General features: G+C 38.0%; 1 protein-coding gene across 9 annotated transcripts in view; it reads left to right on the top strand.

The window, feature by feature from the left end:
• The window catches only part of PMS1 (PMS1 homolog 1, mismatch repair system component), a 42,533-nt gene extending 33,626 nt beyond the window's left edge, over positions 1-8,907 (top strand). For 8 of the 9 annotated variants that reach the window (XM_069021953.1, XM_069021950.1, XM_069021948.1 and 5 more), the window contains 2 exons: positions 6,595-6,755; positions 8,532-8,907. In XM_069021953.1, coding sequence (XP_068878054.1) covers positions 6,595-6,755; positions 8,532-8,723 — 353 coding nt within the window. In that variant the 3' untranslated portion in view covers positions 8,724-8,907. The remainder of the gene's footprint in view (positions 1-6,594; positions 6,756-8,531) is intronic. The other variant, XM_069021956.1, reaches the window with a different exon arrangement.
• Positions 8,908-9,789: the final 882 nt, after the last annotated feature.

Below are 9,789 nucleotides of genomic sequence, written 5' to 3' on the forward strand. Positions count from 1 at the left end.
GCTATCCCCAGAAAAGCTAGGCTCCATCCCATGTAATGGTGATTTGGGAGGACAAACATCATCACAACAAACATTCCCCACTTCCTTCTCCTTCCCCCAGCTCTGTGTGCTGAGCTTGATGCCACATGGTCTGGAATATCCCTTTGGTCAGTTGGGGTCAGTGCCCAGTGCCCCTCCTAACTCCCTGTGCACCCCCAGCCCCCTCACTGAGGAGCAGAAAGGGCCTTGATGCTGGGTAAGCCCTGCTCAGCTGTAACAAAAACATCCCTGTATTACCAACACTGTTCCCTGCACAAATCCAAAACACAGCCCCATGCTAGCTGCTGTGAACAAAATTGGCTGTCTTGGCCTAAACCAAATGGGAAACTACTTTTATGACAGCTTGGTTTGTTTAAGAGAAGCATTGTAACAGTATAATAGCAAAGGACTTGACACAGTAACTGTGAAGTAGTCTTCCAATCCCGTGTTCCTAAGATGTAAATTTAAGAAAATGAAATCTCAAGGAAACTTTTCTCATTTGGTTTACAGTTAGTGCTTTGTATGCCCTGTGGAGGTTTATGAACCATAGGAGTAGCCCAGTGAAGAATGGGAATCTAATTCAGTTCTTTGTCCCAGTCTTCTATTCTAACTACTTGAGTGAAAAGTTAATAACATCTGAGTCTTGTCAGTCATGTTTATAAGCTTCTGCTGATGACATTATAGCAGTTACAGCCTCTTTTATTAAAAGAGCATACCACTGCAGATGAAGGTAGAAATACCAGCAAACAAATGGAATTTCTCCCAGCTTTTTTCCTACTGAGCTAAGGATTTCTACTTAATCAGTCCCTCCTCTTTTTCTTAAACTTGTCCCTGAAATACACTATCTTCTACAAATGCTTATTAGAGCTGATTTTTAGACACACAGGTACTCTCCAAATGTGTCCTTCTCTGGGAATTTCACTATGCAGTGTAAGGTTATTTAATTCATAGATTCTTGTATAATCTTTACAGAAAGAGACCTGCATACCAGGAGTCATTTGTCCCACTTAGACCCTGAGTATTCTGTAGGATTTCTTAACTCTGGGAGAACCAGTTTGTTCTATAAAACATCTTTCACTATCCTTATAGAAGCATTACTTTTTTTCACTGTCCGTATTCGGTGTCTGGTTTTGTGGCGTTTTTGAAATTCAGACACATCCTGAAAGAGGTATTCAGATGATGTTGAACTAGAATTTGCTTAAGAGAGATTTTGTTTCTTCAGGATATATTGTTCATTTTTTGGGCCAGAGGTTCCTACTTTGCATGGTGGATGATAAAGTCACAGCTTGATGTGAAGAGGTCCTAGAATGGAAGTGTGCACTTAACCCATGGTAACTGGAGAGTTTCTCCTTAGCAGCATCCATAGGAGCACACCAGAACCCATTCTCTGTGCACACAACCTTTGTAACTAATTTTTTACCGACTGTGTGGATTAACTGGGTCAGTCCTATCAACTGTTTCTCTCTGTCAGGGTCCACTGTAGCATATTCGGAGGTTTGTATTTTCCTTTGGGACTTCTGCCCTCATACGGTCGTATTAGATGTTCCTTTCTGACTGCTGATTGATTTCTCATTAATAGCCACTTATTGGCACTTATTAATATGCATTCCTTCATTTTTCCTCCCGAGTGAAGGGTTTTATTTTCTGTACTAGAAAGTTTACTTTTTCTGACAGAGATCCCCTTACATCACAAGCAAATTTGCTGATTAATTGATTGATTGATTGATTTCTTAAGGTTTTGAATTTCAACCTACAAGTGGTATTTCTGATAATTTCTTCTTACAAAATAACAAGCCTTTCTGTTGATTCATGGGAATAAGGCTATGATGCTGTCACTAGCTCTAAGATACCTCCCAAAACAAGAACATAGGAAATTTAGCTGCTCCAATTCAATGTTTCAGCAGTTTTAGTCATGGAAGAGGCTTTCCTTGACCCATGGTGGTCTCTGAAGAGGACTGTTGGTCTAGTAGGTTGCACTGATTATTTGTTTAAATCTCTACAGATATTCTGCTACCAAAGAAGAGAAGGACCCAGAGTACTGCTGCCCATTACCATATATTAAGTCTACTCATAATACTCAGATACTAATTTGGAACACTGGACCTCTTGCCTTTGGTATTGTGCACCTCACTAGGAGAGTTTCCTAGACGACTGTAATGATTTAAATTTAAGTATAGGACCATAGATTTATTCCTTATTTCTTTGTGGCATTGGGGTGTTTTACAGAACTGACTGTTTATTTATTTAAGAAGATCCTAAGCAGCTGCTTGAATTTGGAAGGTGAATTTGGTAATCCCTTTGCTGCATTAAGCTTGCATCTCAACTGATCTCTTTAAAAAAATCCTTCTTTGCAGTTCAGAATCTTACCTTCTGGCAACTTGTGACACAGAGGGGCTTTTTATGAAGATTTTCATTCTAATGGTTTCTTACTTGGAAAAAAACCCACCTACAAAGTATTAATTTTTCCTTATTTGGATGACGTGTAAGGGACAGTGTCATTCATAGGATAAAAAAATGAGCAATTCATTAATTGTGCATTAATCTTGGGATTAATATTCAGAAATTGAATCTTATTCCCTTACAGTTCTTGGAATTCAAAGAAATATAGCTATGGCCAAGATGTTTTATTGTCTTTAATGTCTTTTAAGTCTTTAATGGCCAAGACATTTTAGCTAGTGGGGTTGTTCTGAGTTTTAGTTACTCTCACAATTTACCAGGAGTCTTTCTCACAGGCCTTGCTCTGAACCCCATGCCAACATGTGGCACCAGATACTCTACTCCTAGTAGGTTTTTGAAAGGTCTAATTAGCTGTTTTCTTCCTGGCAAGAACTCAGTTCTACATGGAATTTTGTTCTTGTTCTGCCATTTTGGTGGGAAAACTGCTTAAACTTCTGTATTTTCACAAATGCACTTTTGGATGTGTATTTTTACAAGAGTATGGGAGTTGCAGGCCTTACTTGCCTGTTGTTTCATTTGAGGATAAGTCTGCCTTTTGAATGTGTTCCTGCTAGAAGACAGAAAGGTAATCTACCTTTACTCTCTTCAGAGACTCTGTATGACTGCAGCCAAAGTTTTTCCAAGTGTCCTAGATTTTGAAAGTGCCCCATCTGCTTCATGTTTCTGGTAGACCTTTGGAAGATCTTTGTATTGTCTCCCTGTTTCTCTTCGTATTAACTGCTCCTAAGTATAAGGAGTTTTCAACTAGATTTTTCTCTGGATAGCTCACAGTGAAAAACATGTTGTGAAATAGCCAAGAAAACACTTCTTGCTGTCAGTGTGTCAGTTAAGCAAAATCAATGGTTTCTTTGTGGAATGTGCCAGTTGTTGTATTTTGCAAAGCTGTGACGCTGAGCTCCAGTCTATCTTCCACTGCCCTCCCACCCCCTCATGTTCTGGCCTTACTGAGACTTCAAGTGATGCTACCTTTGGGAGAGCAGTCTGTTTGCTTTTACTTAATAAAGCAGATTACTTAATACTCAGCGTTCTGGGATCTGCCAGGCATTTGTTTGCTCACAGTGACCCCTACGTGCAGGGAACATTTCAAGAAGTAAGATGGATTACTTTCTGTCCAGTTCTTCTTAAGATGTGTTTGTTATATGTGCCTTCACTGCACATCTGTCCGTTTGCCTTTAGGAAAGGCCTAGAGAGAGGTGGGAATTCTTGGCTGGAGAGGAAATGAGACCAAGGAACACACCTTAGCTGGTATTGTATCAATGGTGGGTTTTGGGCCATGCTCCAAGGCAGGCTTTTAGGGTAGCATTGTCTGCCTAATAGAACGCAGTCTGCCTCATGTAGTCAACGTGAGTATGTACAAAAAATGTGCTTATAGGGCCTCAAAGAGCAGTAATAGGTAAATAGCCCATTGTTCTTGGTAATATAAACTGCCTCAGCTCTTGCAACCCACCAGTGGAAAAGCATGCTGCAATTTAATTTCAGTTTGATTTTTGACCATAGACTGGGAGATAGACAGTGTTACAGTGTCACCTAATCTAGGTGGCAGCTGGAAGGGAACAGTTTTTCCTGGCCATCAAGAAGGAATTATCCAAAGATGATTGTAAATGCTTTGTTTGGAAAGAGAAAGGGGAAATTTGTAACAATGAGAAATCCACATTCTTAAAGTAATTTGAAAGCTAGTTTATTTGTTCATGGAAATACTTTCCTTGGAAGTTGCAAAGTATTTAATAGAAAATACCATGGCAACTGCTTGAGGACTGCTGTTTGAATACTCAAAAATCTTGTAAATTTTTGACAAAATATATATTAAGTGTACTGAGGCTTGGACATCTGCTTATATCATCGAGTGTTGCCAGCATTGAAGTTCCTGCAAAGACTTGCAGATAAACTTGTTAATCAGAATGCAACTGGGCTACTTTGCAGTTTGAAGCATGTTGGCAGAAAAGGAAACTGGCACACAAACAGAAATACCAAAGAAATAAACCTCCCTTAGCCAGGGTTTGTATTGTTTGTTCTTACATTAAACACTTTCAAGCCTGCTTTGGCTTTTAGATGGAAGAGGAAACTTAGTGAAGTTAAGTTTGGCTGTGAAAATTTGCAGATGAACAATGGCTATCGTTGAAGCTGAAGAGTGTATGAGGAAATATTTTGCAAATCCAGAACCTCACTGTCATAGAATTTTAAAAGGAAGCACAGGAAGTACAAGTTTTTAAACTGAATATCTAAATACTTGAAACTTAAAAAAAATTGTGTTCTGTCTTTGGTAACATATAGAGGGGTAATTATTGAAAGGTTTTCAAATAAACTAAGTTCTAATTCTAGAGAGAAAGCAGCATAATCAAATGGTCTGAAATAGTTCCTCAAATCTAATCTGTAATTAAATCAAAAATACAACAAAAATTAAGAGAAAAGAGCTGAAGAAGATTTTTAAAAGAGGCTTTATCTTTTCCCTGTCCCTTACTGAAAGGCTTTCCCATGGGGAAATGCTAGCATAGTACATCATCTTTTCTCACCTTTATGTCTGGCAAACTTTCTTATAATTTAACATTTTGCTTTAAGCTGAATCTGAACACAGGTTTACAGTATTATATAAAAATATGTCTCTGCTTGCTGGCCGTGATTAGGGAAAGGCAGCTTGAAAAAGAGAAGGAAGACAAGGCTGGGTGAAAAACGAAATAAAGTTTCAGATGTAAAGCAGTGTTGAATACATAGCTGGAAGAAGGTCATGTGATTTTTGGGGGGAGGGGCGATGGGGGATTGTTTCCTATATCAGATTCCCACTGGTCAAAGTATCTTGTGCCATGAAGCTTCAAAAGGTCCAAGAGCATTGTTTGCCTAGTGACACACCCATATTTAGGAAAAGTTTCAACCTGCACAGTCATCTTGTTATCTCTGCTCTTATTTAATGACTGTCCAGTAAACAGGGCCTGGACATGGACAGCTTCATTCTACCAGCTAATGAAAGTACATTTTGCTGACTTACGTTGCATATATATTTTCTCTCACTTCTGAAATGTTTCATATTGTTGTTTGGACTAGGAACGGGAGTTATCCCTTGTGACAGTTTGTTAGTTTAATCCACTTTGGAGCAATATATTTGTCTCCAGCTCTTTTGACTTCACAAAAACCATTTATGACTCGGGCTGAAGGTTATTTATCCTACCTGGAGCCATTACACAAGATTAGATTTATTTTCATTATTAATTAAATTTGTCCATGCTGTCTTTGTGAAGCTTTTTACTCATTAAACTTGTAGTGGAGGAAAAGAGAAGGTGGCTGTGCAGGTTGGGTTGAGGTTTCTGTGCACCCAGCATGAATGAGAGGATAGTCTGAAGGACTGAGTGAGAATATGTGAGCCTGACCACCAGAGAACTTGCTTCTGACTGGGAGCGGATAAAAGGTTGCTGTACGGGAACAACTTCAATCGATTTTTCCCCCATAACGTGAATAAGAAGAGAAATCGTGTAGATCTCATAACTTGAATAGATACTCTGTTAGAAAGGCTGTTTAGTTTTTTATTCATCATTCCTACTCAGAGTAGTACCTACTCCAGCAGTGATACCATATGAATGATAATATGAAGTCAGTCACAGAGCCTCTAGTTTTATGGGCTTGAGTTTTTCCTCAGATGTGGTAGGAGAAAAAACTGCTTTTTATTTCAGTAGAATTTGAATTTGTTATGATAACATTTGAACTCTACAGATGTTTCAACCAATTACATAGGAAATAGTGCCAACACTGTTTTAATTTTTTTCAAACTAAATTGTGTTTTATTGCTAGCTTCTACTTTAGTTTTATGTATGTTTAATTAAAGTCACAGAAGCTTTAATTAAAGCTCTGCTCAAGACTGGGAATGCTGCAAATATTTTAAGCATTAAACAGTGCCAGCTAGGATTTGGATTAATGTAAGCTGAGACATTTGTGATGTGAATAAACACACATCATCATAATGAAACATTGTGCAAATAAATGCTTTTCATTCCAAGGGAGGAACAAAAAAGTTTCCTAATTGTATTGGACTAAATTACTAAATGACTTTGCATCAGTTTAATTTTCAGTGAATTTCTATAGAATAGAAATTAAAGCAGTGTATGAATTGCTGTTTTGTTTTTGTATTTTCAGGTGTTTCGGCTACAGAAAGTCATCTTGAAATAGAAGGGATGGCAAATTGTCTGCCATATTTTGGAATTTCTGATTTGAAAGAAATTCTGAATGCAGTAGTTAACAGAAATGCAAAGGAAGTATATGAATGTAGGCCTCTCAAAGTGGTAAATTACTTGGAGGTGAGACAGAAGCTTTCTTTTTAAGTATTAGCCAGCTAAACTTGTAATTCCTTAAACTGCTTGAAAATCTTTTTTCAGCTTTGTGTTTTAATTAATGTTACTGTGTTCTAAACAGAAGTTACTTTTGAAAAAGAGACTATTTTATCCTCCTGAGTTGTGTATTCCTTACCAAAATACTTCCATTAGACATACCCAAAGCAGTCACCCAGTGTGATATAACACATGCCAAAAGCTGATGTTCACAAGGTGTTTCCTCTGTAAGGCACTTTGCAGACTTGAAAGGCATTTCTCCATATTAGAATACAGAACTGCCACAGAATGGCAGTGACTCGTGTTAATATTGTCTATGCAAATAAATAAATAAATTGTCCATCCAGAGATAAAAACAGCTTGAAGTTTCAGAGACAGCTAATAAATGTGGTACTAGTTAAAGCTGGAGTAACCAACAGTAGTAGTTACTACTTCTTGTCTGGCTGTGTCACTAATGCTCTTTAATACCAATTCTCTTCAAAAAGGTTACCAAAATATATGTAAAGTCTCTTCTTACTTAAGTACTTATAACATTCCTTCCTGAATTTGGTTACTTCAAATTGGGACTTAGGCACATATTTACACAGAATATGTGTTTTATCTTTTAAGCATTATTATTCAAATGTTTCCCTGTCTTTTGGAGGCAGTAAGCTGCCTTTGCAGCAAGGGATTCTGTTAGTGCTACTGAACCACTCTCATGCATTCTTGAAAGAAGCTTAAAGAAGGGATAAGTTCCGTGTTGAGACAGGAATGGTTTGTAAAAAACCCCAAACAGCTATAAAAGCTGTTATTCAGAAGTAAGCACTGAATTTTTTGACCATTCTGAGAGGTAAACACTGGAAATACCATTCACTGTCATGTTCAGAATCACAACTTTGATTATTCATTTCATGTTTGAGCAGGCAACATGTCTGCAGCCTTTGCTGTCAGTCAATAGATGCAGAAGAAAGAATAGGTAATGGTTGAAGCAGCAGCCTTCCAGGGTATAAAACAGTCCACAGTCCACAGTGATCTCTTTCTCACTTGGAGGAGTTGGAACAAACCTCAGACAAAGAAAATGGGATGATTTAGATTAAATCGTTATGAATGCTGGTCAGGTTTGTACAGTATGAAGGGAGATTGTGTGCCACATACATTTCTGCCTAAGCAACATGACTTAAGGACAGAAGAGAGGGCAATGGCAAGAAGGCCCATCTTGGAGGAGAAAACAAAACTTCTTTTTGAAGCTGCTTAGTTCTTTGAGGGTGGGTGCTTTAGCAGTCCTGTCTGCTTTCAAATGTTGAGATAAGTGGATGCAATAGACCATAGCAAATACAACATTAATCTGCAGTTTTGCTAGAGTATTTTTCAAACTTTACTCACTGACTGCTTGACTTAATTTATGATAGTTCTAAAGTTTATGGTGTGAAATGTCTCTTGTGAACTGGTAAACATCTACAGCTGATGCTGGTGAAAACAGGAAATGAGATCTTCAGAAACACAAAGCATCTTGGAAAAGTAGGCTAAAAGAGAGCAAACATGACCAGGGGCTGACTGTGCATGCCTCCATTGTAGAAATGTCATGAACTGACCAGTAAGGTATGTTTAGAGTTACATTTAGATTTCTGGGATTTGGAATATTTAATCAGCAGAAAGGGATGACCTTTAAACAGTGAGTGCTTAATTCCTGCTTTCTGGTAGCCCTAGGCTAATGTGCTAAAAAGTGGTACTTTAAAACTATTGGGGTTTTGTTTTTCCTTTCCACAGGGAGAAGCAGTACGTTTAGCTCGGCAGCTGCCCTTACATTTGTCAAAAGAAGATGTACAAAACACAATTTACAGGATGAAGCAACAGCTTGGAAAGGAAAATAAAGGCTGCGTTCATGGTCGTCCTTTTTTTCATCACTTAACAGATATTCCAGAAGTTGACAAGCACAACTCCATGGAAATTATTCAGTAAATGGAACATTTTGTTTGGAGTCATACTTCTCTTGCTTAATTTTGATCACTACTCTGTAAGTTCAGTATGTTTAGTGCAAAACTTTTGTATAATGACTTCTCATTGTTATATGTTCACCTCCTAAAGACTTTATTTAAATAAAAATGCTACTTGAAAACTGGAAATAAATACTGTAGAGAAACAACTCCCCACTATTTTTTTAAAAGAATTTATTAAAGAAGTGTTCTCAACTGGTTTCATCCTTCTCTTATTGCTGCAGGTTTAAGAAATACCAGTATGTCAGAATTTTTTAGATGTGAAGTGGTTAGAAGTTGCTTTCAACAGAGCATGGCAAAGTTTACTATACTAAGGACATCAGATGTTAATTTTCAAAGGAATGCCAGATAGCTGTAAGTATTTAAATATGGCATTGCCATAAGCAGGTATTTTAGTTAGACTTCTATGGTATTGTATTTATATTTGGAAATTCTTAGCTCATGTAAATGAGTATTGACAGTCCTAGTGTCCAATGTCCAAAAATTCTACACTTACAGAAGTGTGGTTCTTAAAGTATAGTACACTTCAAAAACTTCAGATCAACAAAAACTGGCCAGTTACTTGAAAGCAGAATGGATCTGAGTCACAGAAGCACATATTAGCACTGAAATCAGATGCCCGTGGTTGTTTATTGGTGCAGTGCTATACACAAACTGTTTGGGGGTGGGAAACTTAAACTGTCCTCCCTCGAGGAGAATGTGGCATAACTAGGGCATAGTCTGCTATATAGAGAGCTACTGATTTTGGTAAACTGGTTCATTCTACCAGAACACAATGTTTACTCCTCTATTTCAAGTAGTGGCCTACTTCTGTAAACCTACCCGCTTAGGCCTTCTGTGCATAGCAGATGCCTTGTCTCTGGAAGAGTATGTTTTAAAAGTTTGAAGCTCACCTGAAAATTCCTGTCCATCCCCAGCTGCCATTTGCAAATCTTGGCCCTATGAAAATGTGGGGGTAGGACCTAGCTTTGTAGTGTTTCTGTGCCTGCTGGGTAAATGGTTGAAGGTTGCTGAAAGGCTTGAGTACAAGC

The sequence above is a fragment of the Aphelocoma coerulescens genome, chromosome 7 (assembly GCF_041296385.1).
Source record: "Aphelocoma coerulescens isolate FSJ_1873_10779 chromosome 7, UR_Acoe_1.0, whole genome shotgun sequence".
In the NCBI taxonomy this organism is placed as follows: domain Eukaryota; kingdom Metazoa; phylum Chordata; class Aves; order Passeriformes; family Corvidae; genus Aphelocoma; species Aphelocoma coerulescens.